We start from the raw sequence: 17,700 nt of genomic DNA, 5'->3' as shown, positions 1-17,700 counted from the left end.
TATCCTGACAGGAAGGCCACTTCCCAACCAACTGGATCTTAGCAGTCTGCACAGAACATAGGAACATAGTCTTCAAGTTCTAGGTAGACCCTTGGAGAAATGCAGAGAAAAGGGGGTGGTGTCTGTTGTTCTGAAGAACCAACTGCTGCAGCCTAGGGAGAGCGAGGAAGCAATAAGAGCTCCCTTCCTTCTGAAGAGTGCGCCTTTCCCCTTGGTCCACAGGTCCGAGGACAGGGGATTAGCAGCATGCGAGGCGGCTTCCTGTCTCCCGAGTGCCAAAAAGAATGTGATTTTGTTAAATCCTTCCTTAGCGAAACCTGTCTGCTTACAGACTGGACAGGTGTCCCTTTTCTTAGCCAGCCCCTGATAATGGGGTGACAGTTGGATGGAAGGAATGGAGTACCTTCCGAAGCACTTCCTGGTGTGACCATCTGATCACAGCTACCAAGTGTCAAGGCACACCATCTGACTTTGCAAAGCTCTCAGATGCATGGGAACTCCATTGATTGATTTTGTTTCCTCCTGAGGAAATTTTTAATATTTAAAATGGTGAGCTGTAACTCTGACGTAAATATGACAAAGTCTTCCCCTAAATGAGAAGTTGCCGTGCCTTAGGCAAATACAGCTGGACAAGCGGATGGTTATTGCTACCAAACCACTCACCTTTTTTTTCTCCTTTCAACTTGCCTGCAAATGTGAATCTAATTCTCACCACCCTGCTTCCACCCATCAGAGCATAGGCAAAGCAGAACAGATCCTGGGTGGGCTATGGTGGGACTGTTCCTCTCTGCCCTCACACTGCACACCCCTCACAGGTCCACAGGCTCTGTGGTCTTGGCTGCATATGCCAACTGTACCCAAAGGAAGGCTCTGCCTGAAGTCCTCTGCATTAGCAGACAGGACAGTGACCAGAGCACGCTGTCACCTTTGCCACCTCTGGTTGACTTTTCACAGGACAAGGCAAGCAGACCTTCCTCCCACTCTGATCAGGAAGTTCAGAGGGTGGTCAGCAGTCACCCCAAGTCATCATGATGTCTAGGGAGTGAGTGGGTTTTCCTTAAGTTCCCTGCAAGAACAGGTGGTAGAAATGTCCAGTCCTCTATTCAACTGCTAGACAAGTACTGAAAATGTAAGACTAGGGGATGCTGAGGGCTTGGGCCTCCAGTGCACGCACCAGAGCTATTGTACATGACCAAGTCAAGGAGAGGATACTGAGCCGTCTCTTTGCCTCATGGTCCAGGATGAAGAACAAGCTGTGGTACTTTGAGTTCGGCACCTCAGAGACTTTTGCAGCCACCTGCAAGAAACTCCACGACCACATAGAGTTGGAGGTAAGTTTCCAACGGGCGGGGGAAGACTTCTTGAATCTTGGACCTGCTCCTGGACTGTGACACACTCCCTCAGGACATGTCCTCTGGGGTCCTGATGTGGCGATCCACAGTGAGGTCTCTTTGCTGCCCCTCCATCCTGTTCCCAGACACCTCCATGGGCTCATCCAGAGGGCTCCGGTGGCTGGACCTACCTTTCTTGGCCTGCCCTTGGGGCTCCAGAACCCAGAGGCCCAGGGGACCCAGAGCCACAGTCCATTCCAGCCTTCAGCCCTCCTGCCACTGTGGCCCTGCTGCTATTGCCCCTTTTCAGAAAAGTAAAGACTTAGTTGCCACTGACACAGGGAGAGGGCTGCAGTGGGGGCAGAGGCATGGCCCAGGCCTGGTAGAAGTCTGGGAACTGATAGCCACAGAGCAGCAGGGCTGGGGCCTGGGGGTTGAGGCCAGAGGTGCCTAGAAACCCGCTTTGTTACCACCCCTCACCCCAACCCCTGCGCCAGCTCATCCGCTTTGGTGTGCACAGCCGCCTGGAGGAGCTGACTCTAGTACCCAGGGTCTGCTTCCTGGGGATGCAACCTGTATAGTCACAAAGGTCCCCATGTTCAAATGGGCCCTTGATTTAATGCTCTCTGTCACCATCCCAAATTCTTGGTAGCCTTTTAGCATGTTCACGTTGAGCTGGGCCCCACGGATCACATAGCTTGTGCTTTCCTAACTCAACCCACGTAGCAGCCTGCCTGCGACAGCTTGCCTGGGGCTCCACTTCCTTGGGGATGAGCTGTCCACTCCCTGCCCCTCACCCGGGTGACTATAAGGCCATGTCCTTGGTGCCTGGCCGCCGAAGAGCCCAGACTTTGCTGCAGCCCCTGGCTTCACTCTCCATGGCTTCTCCTACCCAGAATTCCTAGCTCCCAGTCCCACCCTCGTGGGATTCAAGTCTTTCGGCTGATTTTTACTGGGGAAAAACAAATGAAAGAGGCAGCTGAATTGTTCGGCCAGGATGGGCTCCTCACGGCCCCTCAGCGTGGTCTCAAAGCCTCCATTAGTGGCCAGCAGGGCGGGCAGCGCTGCGAGCAGAGGGTTTGGCCTGCGGCAGAGGGATAGCCTGGCCACACCCTGCTGCTGTTGCCCCTGCTCTGGCCTAGAGGGAGTTTTCACAAACAAAACACGCAGCCAGAGGTTCTGTGCGGCTGCTGGGTTTGACTCATCTGCCTGCCCGTCTTCTTTGGTTGCTGGGTTACTGACACCAGAGCGGGAGGCACCAATCCCCACTGGCCAGAGGGCAGAGTGGCCCCCGGGACCAGGGGCCGTGTCCCCAGGGGGTACAGAACTGTGACCACCTACACCTGGGAGAGACCGAGGCACCAGCTCTCCTCTGCTCAGCCTAGACACACTGTGGAGAGGCCTTGGCAGGGCTCTGAGCGTGGCAAGCAGATCTCTGCGTGCATTTCTCCTGTTGGCACGATCGTCTGGTGGGGTCTCTTTAAATATACCACCAGTGAGGGACAGCCCTGGTCTAACCACGGCCAGCTGCAGGCTCACAGCGACTGCTTGTTCTCCCAGCAGCTGGCCTTGAAATGGTGCCCAGAATACAGCCGCCCAGTTCCCCTGCCTCTGTGGCCCGCCCTCCCGGCTCCAGGCCCAACCGACTGTGCCCCACCGTCCCCTCCGGGCGCAAGACACAGCAGCTCTTCCTCAGTAGTGGAGGGGGCCATGGCCTCACTGGGGCCTCGGGAGGGGGTGGGGCTGTTCACTCTGGGAGCTTTCAGAAGCACTTCCTGTTTTCCTTATCTTCCCATAATGAGTCTTTTTAGTATTTATTCATGAGGGCAAGCTGGGGGAGTGGGGAGGGGGGTGATGGTGTCACATGACCAGCAGCTCTGACAGCCAACAGAATTTCTGCATCCAGAGACTAGCAGGAGATAGGCCTGGGCATTGGGATCCAGAAGGGGGGCAAGGCACGTGACAGGTGCAAAGCATTATAGGTAGAGGTGAGAGCATTGGGGTGGGGGGCAGGGTGAGCAGGTACGAGAAGCTCTGTTACAAGATGCCTACTGCACACAACAGCCCAGGCCTGTGAGGACAGGAGCCTGACAATAGCCCCTTACAGGTCTGCACGCGTCACCATATCCAAATCCCTACCACAGCCTTGATTCCAAAGCCACACAACAACGTTGTGAACTAAGCAGGCCACGGATCCTAAGGCCCATTTTATGGAAAAGCAGGCTGGGGCACAGAGGCGTAGCAGGGTAAACAGAAGGGCCCAGCAAGTTTAAGGAAAAGTCATGCACTTGTGCCCTCACTTGTTCCACAGCCCCGTGAGTCAAGCATGAGCCCATTCTTGAAGCGAGGCTCAGAACCATTAAATCACTCGACCAAGACTTCCCTGCTGGAAACTGTCAAGAGGGAAGATTCCACATCTTTGGAAGTGAGTTTAGCTTGGAACCCAATAAATAGAGATTTACCTACCAAGGGCTGAAAAACACAGTAAATCCTTCAGCACAGATGCATGGTGTCTTCCTCCTGCATTGGGCGTGAGACTGTTTGATTACTTCCCGTTGCAGGCAGCTGGGCAGCTCTGCCGAGAAAAGCTTTGCAAAGAGCAGAAGGCAGCCTAATGCTCACTGCAGGCAGGGGTGGACTCAGCTGGATGGTCTGGGAGATGGTCAGGAAACTGCCCTAACGTGTACAGGAGGTTTCCCCACGCAGCAGCTCGCTGTATTTTGGCAGGACAGATATTACACCCTCACTTTACAGACGAGGAAACTGAGGCACAGGGGCTCAGCAACTTAACAGAGAGTGACGTCCGCTCAGTCTCTTGGCTTGTTTGCTGTATTCTAGTCTATCCTTTCCTGTTTGTCACTGGCAAAAAGTTGGATGGTAAAACTTAAAGTCCAAATGGGATTTTGCAGGGAATCCATTCACACGGGCTACAGATTCTTTCTCTGAGACTAATGGCTCATTGAGAAGAAACAGGAGACTTGGTCCCCCCCTGAAATGGAGTTTACGGCCCAGCTGACAAGACAGAACACTCAAGAGCTGGCTAACACAGCGCCCCCTTGGCCAGACCCACCGAGTCCTGGGGAGCCATGTGAGTTCCGTCACCCCAGACCTTGCTTTGGGGGCAGGGCACAAGGAACTCCAGGGACCCCAGGTTCCTTAGGCTCCCCTGCAGACCCTCCGCTAAGTCTACCAGGGAGAAGACCCTGGTGTGGATTCACTTGGCCCGAGGTTGGGCCCCATTCTGCACTTGGGTTAAGTAACTTGCTGACGATTACATCTGAACCTCAGTGTTCTCTTCACACAGGGGAAAGAGGGTTGGCCCACCGCCCAAGGCCATTATACATAGTAAAGTTTCCAGGGCTCTGTACTGTTCTGTTGTTTGAATTTAACTGGCAGTGCTGCTAAGTGCTTGGACTCTGCAAAGCAGGTGTCATAATCATCTTTCCTGGGAAGGCGAACAGACGGTCACCTGAGGGCCACCATCTGTGAGCGGGCAGGGCTGTGCGGGGGCTCAGAAAGCTGAATCCAGAGGGGAGAGTCTCAGCCAGGTGAGGGACATGTCTGACTGCTTATTATTCACGGTTTTTAGATGTACTCTGACATTTCAGAAACATTAAAAGCAGGCATGCAGTGTTTACATTTATCAAAAAGGGAGCATAAAACAAAATATACCAAGTGCTGGCCCTCGATATTCTATGAGAGGAGGGAGGAAGGCCTGGAACACAGTGCTGTATGTGGAACCTGGGTGCTAGTAGATTGTGGATCCCAAGTAAGAAGCCGGCATGTGACCCACCGCACCCCACCAGCCGCCCCCTCCTCTGTGCTAAGGAGGCCTCTCAGGGTTCTCCCTGATGCCTCTTCCCTCCACATTCAGCCTAACCCGAGTTCACCTGAGTAAGCAGGTGAGTCACTCCCCCAGCCTAGGCCCAGAATAGCTTTGTAAAGGTCTGTAGATGTGACTGGAGTTAGGTGGAACAAACCAGGCAGGCTTCAACTCGAGCATTTATTTTGCATTCTGTGGAAATGTTTCATTTTACTGGCTAAAAATAAGAACTTCCAAAATTCCTTGATATTTAGTCTAATCTTAAAGCAGTGTATAGTTGTCTGTTTTCCGTTGCCAATAACACAGACTGGGTGAGTTATCAAGGAAGTAGGTTTATTTTGGCCTACGGTTCTGGAGGTGCAAGGTCGAAGGACCACACCTGGTGATGGCCTTCTTGATACCCCGGCAGCTCAGGCTGTCACGTGGCAAAAGACGTGGGAACACGTGTTTGTATCTCTGTCTTGTTTCTCTTTTTTTAAAGGCTTATTTATTTGAAAACCAGAGTTACAGAGAGAGAGAGGGAGAGATAGGGAGAGATCTTCCATCCACTGGTTCACTCCCCAAAGGGCCTCAATATCCGGGGCTGAGCCAGTCAGAAGCCAGGATCCAGGGGCTTCATCCAGGTCTCCCACATGGGTGCAGAGACCCAAGCACTTGGGCCATCTTCCATTGCTTTTCCCAGGCTTTTAGCAGGGAGCTGGGTCAGAAGTGGAGCAGCCAGGACTAGAATCTGTGCCCATAAGGGATACCAGCCTCACAGGCTATGGCTTTACCCACTATGCCACAGTGTACAACCAAGCCATAGCACAATGTTTATAAGAGAGGACCATCCAGCTGCACTAATGTGACCCTGGGTATGGGGATCCATGAGTCCAAATCTGAAAGGCACTCAAAAAAAGTCTGTCATCCAGAATGTTTTGGGAATCTCTACACATCAATTACCCTGTTTAATTGTGAATTAAAAAAAAAAAAAACTATACAGAGAGGTCTTGAGAACAGTTTCTCCCTTACTCAGAATTGATATTTGTCAATACTTTGTCTTAAGTCTTCCAAATGTTTCCCAATCAAGGAGATAAAATCTGATCAATAAACCTGGAATCCCCACGGTCCCCAGCTACCCTGCACTTGCCCTTGACACCCTTGCATCCTTGAGCTGTCTCACGTTGCTGCTGATAGAGCTGGTCCACTACTTGTGCTGCTGTGGCTCGCCTGTGAAGGCGACCCCTCCAATGCTGCTGCTGGAAACATCAGAGGCACGCACACTACTTTGGAGAGCAGGATAATGACACCCACCAACCTGAAAGTGCACTTCCAGACTGGGGGACCCAGCAGGTTCCTCTCAACCTGAGCCTGGAGAAATTTCTGCCCCTGAGCATGGAGCTGCAGTGAAACATTTTTCTGTTACAACAAAATGGAACCAACACCGTTGACTGTGTTGTTCTAATGCTTTAAAAAGACAATGTGAGTGAATGCACTGCATCCCACTGAACTGTACGCTTTAAGCTCGTTCATTTTATGCCATGTAAATTCCACCTCTATTTTTACAATTTTTATTTTAAAGGAGATTGTGCTAGCGATATTTAGACAATATCATGATATACAGGTCCTGCCTATGAGAATCCTAAATTCTAGAACTAACATTTAGCACACCCGTGAGTGTAAAGAAGCTTCATAAATTATGAGGCTGATTACTCTGACTGGGCAGATACCTTTAGCTACTCCAATCCAAAACAGTGCCATTACTTTTCTTTTTACCATTATTTGTTTATTTATTTTTGAAAGATTTACAGAGAGGGAGAGGCAGAGATAGAGAGAATCTTCCATCTGCTGGTTCACTCCCTGGATAGCCACAACACCCAGCGCTGGGCCTGGCCAAAGCCAGGAGCTTCTTCTGGGTCTCTTGTGTGAGTGGCTGGGGCCCAAGTACTTGGGCCATCTTCTGCTTTTACCAGTCTGCGTCAGAAGTGGAGCAGGTAGCACACGAACCTGCTACACCACAAAGCCGGCCCTGCCCTTACTTTTCTTTCTTTTTTTTTTTTTTAAGATTTGTTTATTTATTTTGAATGCATAGTTATAGAGAGGCAGAGGCAGAAAGAGACTGGTTTTCCATCCGCTGGTTCACTCCCCAAATGGCTGCAATGGCCGGAGCTGTGCCAATCTGAAGCCAGGAGCCAGAAGCTTCTTCTGGGTCTCCCACGTGGGTGCAGGGGCCCAAGCACTTGGGCCATCTTCTACTGTTTTCTCAGGCCATAGCAGAGACCTGGATCAGAAGTGGAGCAGCCAGCACTGGAACCAGCACCCATATGGAATGCCAGCACTGCAGGTGGCAGCTTTACCCACTATACCACAGCGCCAGCCCCTATTACTTCTCAAAAGAGGGAACTCAAGGCCAGGTTAAGCATCTTGATCAGGTTAACCCAGCCAGTCTGTGACAGAAAGGAACCCATGTCTTTCCAACTCCAGCTGGGGGCATTCTCTTATTCTGCCTGGGCATGCACCTGCAGTGTTGCACACTCATAGAGAGGAGAAGAGATGTCCAAGTCTTGCTGTCCTCCGGCAGAATTTGAACCTTCTTCCCAGCTTGGTCAAGAAAAGACCTTCAGAGCTTGGAGTAGAGAAGGTGAGACCTGGCCATACACTCGGCCCATCCACCCAGCCGCACTGGGTGAAATTGAATGTACTCAAGAGGAAAGGAAATCAGAGAAGAGCATTAGCAGAGATTTTCAACTCTTGGAAAATAAAAGTGGCATCCTGATTAGACAGCAAATCCTAGAGTTAGATTAGAACACTCCATAGAGCAAGACCGCTGCCTTCCTCAGTCAAGCCCGGGAGCTCCCCTATTCCAGGGTGGTCCTCATGGCACAACCATCCAGGGCAGCTCTTGCCACTGTGATGTCTACTGCCTGCCCATCCACTGGTTCTCAGCATCCAGATGCCTCTGCCTCAGTTTCTTCCTGCTCCCTCCTAACCTCCTTTCTTTATTACAATCCAGGTTGAACATTTTATATAGAGAGAGGCCAAAAAGTAACTCCACCATCTCCCCAGCCACTGTGGCAGCGTAGGCCTCCTTTCAGTCCCATAATATCAGCCCTTGTTTCTTCAACGTCAGGCTTCCAGAGGACCTTGCTGAGCCTTTGGCTTTGGGAAATCTTTCTCCACTTTCTACTGCAGCTGCACTGTTCCCAGCCCTCTACCTCCCTTCACCCGTGCACTGACCACAAGTCTCCATCCCAGATGCTTAGAATCATTCCGCTTACTAAGGAGAAACTGTTTCTGCCTGATAAAATCCCATTGTTTGTCTGCATTTCTGACACAGAGTTTTTTTTCTGTCTTAAGTGACCCTCTGTTTTACTTCTTACAAATGAGCAGCCTGGAGTTCGCGTCAATCCGTGTGCTTTCACGTTCCTGTCCTCTTCCAGTCCCATTGTTCTCCGTGAATTGCTTTGATTTCCCTTTGTCTTCAGACTCCTGGCTATACATATGGCGTGTCTTCTAGGGACTTGGGAATAACTTTTAAAGATTAACTCTCATGGTTCCGCTGTCACGCAGCAGCCGGGTGATTCGCAGTGTGTTGGGTGGACCTGGCCAAGGAAATGGCAGAAGCCAAAGGTGGAGGTTTCGAGGCCTGGCTGAGCTGGGTTAGGCTCTCCCGGAGAGCCTCTCAGTTAACCTCTGCCCCAGAGACCTGAACCTTTCTACCACCACGGACCCTTGGTAAAAGAGTAACTTTTTGCCAAGTGGTATTTGCCAAACAAATGCATCTTTTAAGTCATAATGAATGGTGAGGCCCCATCAACGGGAAGTTTTTCATTTCTCTTAGGCTTTTAGAGTTTTTAAAAGAATTCATGATCTTTCATCATCAACAGGAGATTCAGCAAAGTTGGGGAAGAGGAACATTGCAGTCTTCCTCTTCCCCTACAATCGGGCTATGAAACAGAGAATCTATGTATAGATTTGTATATTATTATACAAGATATATATGAGATATATATAAGGTATATCTAGATATATCTATATATATAAGATATATATATCTTATAGTGGATAAGTCTTAGCTTTTCTGGCTCAGTCTGTGAATCATAAACGTGCTGATCCGAGTCTTTAATAGGAAAGAATTAAGGTAGTAGATGGACTGACTGTTGAGGGAAAAGCATCAATTCTAAGGGACTGGATAAGTACCACTGTGCACACATTCAGTTATAGCTCAGGCTTCTTAGGATCAACAAATTAATGGCAATAGCAGCCACTCAGTGAGCACCATACCATGGCAAGCTCTGTCCTGGTGTTTTTGAACATCGTCTTATTTAATCCTTGTAACGAGTCTGTAGGGCATGCATTATTCCCATTATTTATTTTTTTAAATATTTTATTTATTTATTTGAGAGGTAGAGTTACAGGCAGTGAGAGGAGGAGACAGAAAGGTCTTCCTTCCACTGGTTCACTCCCTAACTGGCCGCAATGACCAGAGCTGCGCCTATCCAAAGCCAGGAGCCAGGTGCTTTCTCCTGGTCTCCCACGCAGGTGCAGGGGCCCAAGGACTTGGGTCATCTTCTACTGCTTTCCCAGGCCAGAGCAGAGAGCTGGATTGGAAGAGGAGCAGCCGGGACTAGAACTGGCGCCCATATGGGATGCCGGTGCCGCAGGCAGAGGATTAACCTACTGCACCATGGCATCAGCCTCTCCCATTATTTATACAAGAAGGCTGAGTCTCATAAAGATAAATACGAAGTTTAAGCTCACAAGAGTTTCACCCTAGATCTGTGACCGCAGGCCCACGTGTGCCCCACAATGCCAAAGTACCCCCAGCAGGAGGTGGCTTCTGCATTACACTTCTGTTTTCCTTCGATCACTTGGGAAATGAGTTGATAATGAGCCTCTCCCATTCAGTTCTTGGCATGTCTATCAGGCAGTCAGCTTTCTGAAGGAAGGATTTACTGGGATCCCTTCTGTGTCCCAGGCTTACAGCAGTACCTGGAAAGAGGTAATTCTTCGGTGGCTATTCTTTGACTGCAAAATTGAACCCAAGTCTATGAAAATCCCATAATCAGTGTGGACATTAATGGAAATGATCACTTGGCCAACATCAAGTCACATCTTTTTTGCTGGAAGCCTCAAAAATAAAAGGAATCCACCCCCACTCAGTTTATAGCATAAAAGGGCCCATGGCAAAGCTTGCAACTGGGCACTGAGGCCTTCTCCTCACCGTGCATTGAGTGGGAGGGCCTCCCACGCCCATCTCTGAGCTATTGCTGGGATCTTTTGAAAGGAGCTGAGGGTCTGGGACAACTGTGAACCAGGACAGGAAATGCCAGGGTTCTCCCACCTCTTTCCCAGCGAACAGAGTTAAGACAGTGAGTGGGCAGAGCCCATATGGCAGTGAAGGTGCCGGGCAGCTGTGGCGTTAGAGGAGGTGACCCTGCAGGGCAGAAGATGGGGTCTCCATGCTCCCGTGGTGAAGAAGCCCACCTACCCCCTGAGCCCTGCCAGTCCCTATGTCCACCAGAACTGCTCTGAAAGCCACATCCACCCCAGGATGGTCTCTGCTCCAGACAGCAAAGCATGTTCATCTGCACTCAGAGCAAGAATGCCTTAACACACCAGGCTGTTTTTAAACACAAGCAGGGTGGAGGAGCAGAGAGGAAGCAGCTTTGCCCTCTGTCCAGCTCTGAGGCAACCCACCACCGTGAGCTCTGAGAAACAGCACTGTTGTTTTGGAAACTGGCACCCAGTGCAGGCTCACCCCTGGAAATGAATTTGGGCCCCCCCACCCCCAGCTGCAATGTTCTACTTCCAGCCTCCCTGCCAGCACCCCCTTCCAGCTGCCCCTCTCAAAGGCACCATTGTGCCCGCCTGGCACAGCAACAGAGGAGGGCTAGAGAGGAAGAAAACATTTTCTGCCCATGGGATGTTCTTAAGCAGGTTGTGTGTACATGGCTTCAATGCCGCATTCCTGGAGCCCACACAAACCCGCCAGAACTCCGTCATCCCTGTCACAGATGGCAGCCACTTTCCAGTCTAACTGGCCCACCACAACACACTGTCAGAGAACCCTGAACACGCAGCCAGGTGGACAAGGCTGGGTGGAAGGAGGTGGCTGATGACACCTTTTCAACACGGTGCACTCTCGTCTGCCAAAGCAAGTTCGGAACACAGAGTCTGAACTGGAAGGGGATTTAAGTCCCACTTACCACTCAACAAAAATTCCTTCCTGCACACTCTGATAAGCGGGCACCCAGCCGAGTGAATACTCCAAGGATAGAAAGAGTACGGCCTTTGCAGCAGTCTGGTACGTTGCCAGACAGCTGTGACTTTCAGAAAGTTCCTCCTGATGTTGAACAAGAAATGTGTGCCCCAGTCCTCACCATCTGCTCCCCTAGTCAGCACTTAACACAATGCTTGGAACAAAATGAGTGCACAATAAGTGTTTATGGAATGCAGAACTGGTTTCCCCATCCGCCGGGCCTGTTTTCATCCTCTGGGGGCGCATGGAACATGCCTCCTCACTCCTCCTGACTCCCTTGGTAGGGCTCAACATATGTCTTCCTCATTGTCTCCCATTCATCTTCACCAAGCAACACAGCCGCAGCTCCTTAGATGAACTCCCATAACTACCCTAACCACTGTTCTCTCTGTAGACTACAGTTTTCTTTCAATGTCCTCCCTAAAATAGAAACTCAAAGCTTTTGTGCAGAGAAGACTCCAGACATGACATTTTAGGTAACGAAGTGCAGGATGAGCAGGTGCCAAGCACATGTTCTCTGAGCTGGACTAGTTCCATGATCTTCTTGCTTGCATTCCATGCAGGAAGCTTACAGTTCATGAAGACTACCATGGACCTTGATAGATGTGGAAAAGAACAACCTTCCTTAGCTCCACTGAGTCAGGGTTTCCTCATCTGTAAAAATGAGGATACAAGTACTGACGCTGCAGGTTGTAAGAATTAGACCTAAGATACAGAGCAGTTAATCAGCAGATTCCGTGTTACTATCATATGATGTGATGTATATGTTAATAGTATTATCTGACTGCCCGCAGTACATGTAAGCTCCTGAGATGCTATAAGCCAGCCTCTGTGGATGCAGGAGAAGCCACGGTGCTGTAAGATTTACCCACACTGCAGGCAAGTTTTTGGATGCAGATGGACCTGCTCTGTTTTCCAATAATGCCATCATCACTCATCGGCACCGCTCACTGTGTTGTTGCCTTTTCTTCCCTCACGATACAGATCCCATTATTAACACTAAGAACATTCTCTCCAGTTCTTCTCTAGAGAAAACAGATATCATTGTTTTCCCTAGCTGTTTTTTCTTTCACTCCCAATAAACTTTTCCATGCTGGCCATAGATATGACCCTGCAGATACGAAGAGATCGACTTCCTTTTCCTTTTCTATCCTGTTGCCTTGAGCCAATGGTGTGTAAGCACCAATTTGCTTGTGGGTGTAGCTTTTGCCAACCATGTTTTCAGGGATGCCATGTCAGTAGCTTCCAATTGGCAGTCTTGAGAGGATTTACACCATGGAACAGAACAATCAGAGTTGTTTTCGTTCCTGGAGAGTCTACTGTTGAGCATATACTGCCTCTGGCATTGACCCTCTGCGCACACTGAGAACAGAGACTGTGTCCTATTTCTGCTCCATTCCCGGGGTCCAACACAGAATAAGTAGATTCTCATCATCCTTGTTGGACAAATGTTCTCTCTCTCTCTCTCTCTCTCTCTAAGGGAATTCTTTGGTTAATTTATTTATTTAGTACTATGCTATTTTGTCTTTTAATTTTTAATTTATTTGTTTGAGAGACAGAGTGCAGTGAAAGCCAGGAGCCAGGAATTCAATCCAGGGTTTCCCATGTAAGTGGCAGGAGCCCAATCACTTGAGTCACCACTACTGCCTCCCAGAGGCTGCATTAGTAGGAAATCAGAGTCAGGATTGGAGCTGGGTATCTAACCAAGGCACTGATGACAGATACTGGGCATCCCGGTTTCCAAGCCAAATTCTCACCCTGTCTTCTGTCTCTGAATGCCTCTCTGAAATGACCCCTCATGCCTTGTGTACCCTGTCCTTGGGATCATGTGTCTGAGTGTGGATCTCTATTAGCTGGGATGGAGGACCACTTCATGCAGACTTGGACCAGCCTCTCATATCTCTCCTGACCCTGAACATTCACTTCAATGTATTTGATCAGGATGTTCACCCAGAAAGATTGGGGGAATTCATCTGGAAAGAAGGAGACTTACCAGGTTTCTTCAACAAACAGTTTGGCTTTCATTTTAGGATTTCTCCACATTCTTTCTTAAAACTAACCACTGGTAGGCCGGCGCCGCGGCTCACTAGGCTAATCCTCCGCCTAGCAGCGCCGGCACACCAGGTTCTAGTCCCGGTCGGGGCGCCAGATTCTGTCCCGGTTGCCCTTCTTCCAGGCCAGCCCTCTGCTGTGGCCAGGGAGTGCAGTGGAGGATGGCCCAGGTGCTTGGGCCCTGCACCCGCATGGGAGACCAGGAAAAGCACCTGGCTCCTGGCTCCTGCCATCAGATCAGCGCGGTGCACTGGCCGCAGCGCGCCGGCCGCGGCGGCCATTGGAGGGTGAACCAACGGCAAAGGAAGACCTTTCTCTCTGTCTCTCTCTCTCACTGTCCACTCTGCCTGTCAAAAAAAAAAAAAAAATTAACCAGTGGTTATACTGGATACCTGATATAGGTAAGACATTCCTGGAACTCAAGAGAACAAAAGGCTGTATAAGGTGTTCCCCGTGTTCCACTGGGGAAATGGGCAGACAGGCATGGCACATGGTAGAACGCACATTCCACGTAAGTGGGGAGAGCCAAGCCGTGGCAGTGCAGAGGCGAGGAAGGTCACTTTTTAGCTGGAGCATTGGAAAAATCCTCAAAGAAGAGACAGTTCTTGAGCTAGACGGATAGGATTTTTTTTTTTAACTTTTATTTAATGAATATAAATTTCCAAAGTATGGCTTATGGATTACAATGGCTTCCCCCCCGTAACATCCCTCCCACCTGCAACCCTCCCCTTTCTCACTCCCTCTCCCCTTCCATTCACATCAAGATTCATTTTCGATTCTCTTTATATACAGAAGATCAGTTTAGCATACATTAAGTAAAGATTTCAACAGTTTGCTCCCACACAGAAACATAAAGTGAAAAATAATAGATGATTTTTTAAACGATGATGAAACCAGATCAGACCTATTGTCATGTTTAATCCCAGTGAGAGTCAAGTTGGGAATTGATAATTTATTTTTTCTTTTTTTTTTTTTTACAGAAGATTAGTTTAGTATACATTAAGTAAAGATTTCAACAGTTTGCACCCACATAGAAACACAAAGTGAAAAATACTGTTTGAGTACTAGTTATAGCATTAAATCACAATGTACAGCACATTAAGGACAGAGATCCTACATGAATGAGAAGTAAATGCACAGTGACTCCTGTTGTTGACTTTACAAATTGACACTCCTGTTTATGGCATCAGTAATCTCCCTAGGCTCTAGTCATGAGTTTCCAAGGCTATGGAAGCCTTTTGAGTTCTCCGCCTCTTACCTTGTTTAGACAAGGTCATAGTCAAAGTGGAAGTTCTCTCCTCCCTTCAGAGAAAGGTACCTCCTTCTTTGAAGACCTGTTCTTTCCACTGTAGGATTTCTAACAGCCATGGAAGAGCTGATGGGCAATTTAGGCAGTTTCTGTGGCAGAGACAGAAGTGAGTGGGCCTCAACTCTGGGGTCTCTGCCCAGAGCAGTGCAGGCTTCTGTAACTGGCATTTACTAGCACCCAACTGACCCTCTTCCTTAGCTTCCTCTTGCCCAACCCAATGAGGATGCTAAGGTGTCCAGCCTGCCCCACAGTCTAACTTAAATCCCAGAGAGAATCTCCCACCCTCCTTCCATGGCAGAAATCACCCTCTATGAATGAGCACCTCTGCCCCATCCTGTCCTGGGCCCTCCAGCACCGGGGCTCAGCACAACATGGTTTCCTGGTGCTTTCTCTGCCTGGTGCCCGCCAGCATCCTGCTCCTTCAAACAAAAGAGGCAGGTGGAGGGCTTTGGGTCAGGGGTGGGTCCACCACCCAGCTCCATGCTGCCCTTCAGCATCTATCTGAGGTTCAGACACAGAGCCCAGGCACTGAGAGAAGCCACTGTCGGTCCTGCCCATCCCCCTGCAAATCCTCAGAACCTTGTTCTCGAGGGTCAGAGTGTTGTCTTCAGGCCTCTCTCTGCCTCCTTACTGTGACTGAAATAGCATTTTCTCTAGATGTGCCCCAGCATCTTCCTACTTCCATCTTCAAAAGAGCTTCCCCCTCGCCCAGTTCTCTCACTCGCTGGGAAAGGAAAGGACCCTAGGATCACCCCCAGACCAATGTGCCACCACTCTTTGGCATCTTCTCTTCCACTCCCATCTACTTCCCATCCCAGGGATCCCCAATTACCTCTGTGCATTCATTCATCCATGATGTGTAACTGAGGCTCTTTCTGCCCCATTCATGAAAACCTTATCTGTAACTGCATCACCCTTCCCACTCCAGTCCCATGTACCACCAAAGCACAAGGCTACTCTGACTCTGTTCCCACCACCCCACCCCCACTCCCACTAGAGTCCCAGGGTAAGGCCCGGCTCTTCCAGGAGAGGGCTGTGTAACCTGGAACTCACCTACAGCCTGAGCCCTCATCACTCTCATTTTGGTGATGAGGCCTGGTCGCCAGCGTTCCATCTGGATTCCTCATTCTAAGACTCTGTGCTTTGGCCCTCATCCAGAAGCCCAAATTCCTCTTTTTTTTTTTTTTTTTTTTTTGACAGGCAGAGTGGACAGTGAGACAGAGAGACAGAGAGAAAGATCTTCCTTTACCGTTGGTTCACCCTCCAATGGCCGCTGCGGCCGGCGCACCGCGCTGATCCAAAGGCAGGAGCCATGTGCTTATCCTGGTCTCCCATGGGGCGCAAGGCCCAAGGACTTGGGCCATCCTCCACTGCACTCCCCGGCCACAGCAGAGAGCTGGCCTGGAAGAGGGGCAACCGGGACAGAATCCGGCGCCCCAACCGGAACTAGAACCCGGTGTTCCGGCGCCGCAAGGCGGAGGATTAGCCTAGTGAGCCGCGGCGCCGGCCCCAAATTCCTCTTTATAAAGTCACTCGTGACTTCTTGATTGTCAGTCCAAATGACCACAGGTCTAATTTTAAATCAGCTGACTCTAATTAGCCATGTGACACTGGGCCATTCCCTTGAGCGCTTGTCTCAGCTTTCTCATCTATAAAAAGAGGGAATTGAACTGGATGACCTCTCAAGACCCTTAGGTCTTTGTCTCCACGAAAGTACCGATGGGTGGGAGAGAGCGAGATTGCTTTCGGAGCGTGGACAAGGAAGACTTCATGGGGGAAACAGCTTCTGTAGAGATTTGGAAGAAAGGTGTGGGGAGAGTGCCAGGCGTTCCCAAGGGGGAATCACCATGAAGCGACTATAATAATGGTTCTAGGCGGAATCATCATTGGCTGATGACGAGCCATCATGGGAGGCTAAATCCAATGAGTCTGGTATTGAAAATGCAGATCAACTGAGGATATGTTAAAAAAAAAAAAAAAAAAGACACCTCAGAGACGCATGCAGTCAGCAAAATCCAGAATCTGGGAAACATTGCAGCCTTACTCCTCACAGTGTGGTCCGTGGACCTGCCAGGAGCATGCTGGAAATGCAGAGTCTCAGGCCCCACTCCACACCTCCCCGAAGCAGAATCTGCATTTGGATGAGACCCTGCTGTGATCTGTGTGCACATTAACGTTTGGGAGGTGCAGCTCCACAAAGCAAATGATCTTTCTTCACTAAATGAACAACAGGGGAGGAAAAGGTACAGGGAATGTGTAGATCAGAAGAAATTTAAGAGATACACCAACCCAAAGCAATGTATAGATCTTTAAGACAAGCCAGTTATAAAAAAAAAATGAGACTATGAGGAAACTTGAACAATTTCCTGATGTTTATTGTTATTAAGGGATTATTATTTTGTAAGAGTGCTAATATAGTGTTAGGATAATTTTTTATAAAGTCTTTATCCCTAAACAGTACATACACAAGTATTTTGGATGCAGTGATAGACCATCATTTGCTAACAGTTGGGTTTGGAGGTGGGAAAGTGAACTGGGGTGGAGATAGAATAAGATTAGCTGTGAGTTCCTAATTGCTGAAGCTGGGTTTGGGGGGGACGATGGGGTTTATTATTCTGCGTTCCTAAATGTTTGGAAATACCCATAATGAAAAGATTAAAAAAAAAAAAAACAAACCAGCCAAGTAGGAGCCATGGAAGATGGGAGGGACGAGTCAGGAGGACACAGAGGAAGGAACCCCAAGAGAGATAGTTCCAAGCTGAAAGGGGACAAGCGCCTCCAGGGCGGTAGAGCTGGGTTCCAGCTCCGACCCGCCGGGGGAGGAGTCACCTTGTGATTTTACGCAGTCCGGCGGCGCGGCCACGCGGAGCCGCCTAGTGCGCGCGGTGAATCAAGGTTAGAGGAAGGGAGACGTTCCTAGTTCTTAAAAACGGAAACAGGACAT

At 49.6% G+C, this 17,700-nt stretch overlaps 1 protein-coding gene across 5 annotated transcripts in view; it reads left to right on the top strand.

Annotated features, from left to right (window-relative positions):
* Positions 1-17,700, top strand: part of DGKG (diacylglycerol kinase gamma) — a 212,200-nt gene that overhangs the window by 148,520 nt on the left and 45,980 nt on the right. For all 5 annotated transcript variants that reach the window (XM_051859167.3, XM_051859166.3, XM_051859165.3 and 2 more), the window contains one exon: positions 1,241-1,331. In XM_051859167.3, coding sequence (XP_051715127.1) covers positions 1,241-1,331 — 91 coding nt within the window. The remainder of the gene's footprint in view (positions 1-1,240; positions 1,332-17,700) is intronic.

This window comes from Oryctolagus cuniculus, chromosome 4 (assembly GCF_051225735.1).
Source record: "Oryctolagus cuniculus isolate XC-2025 breed Fujian yellow rabbit chromosome 4, ASM5122573v1, whole genome shotgun sequence".
Classification (NCBI taxonomy): domain Eukaryota; kingdom Metazoa; phylum Chordata; class Mammalia; order Lagomorpha; family Leporidae; genus Oryctolagus; species Oryctolagus cuniculus.
Note: the sequence above shows the minus strand (reverse complement) of the source record. Positions and strands in the feature narration are given on the sequence as shown.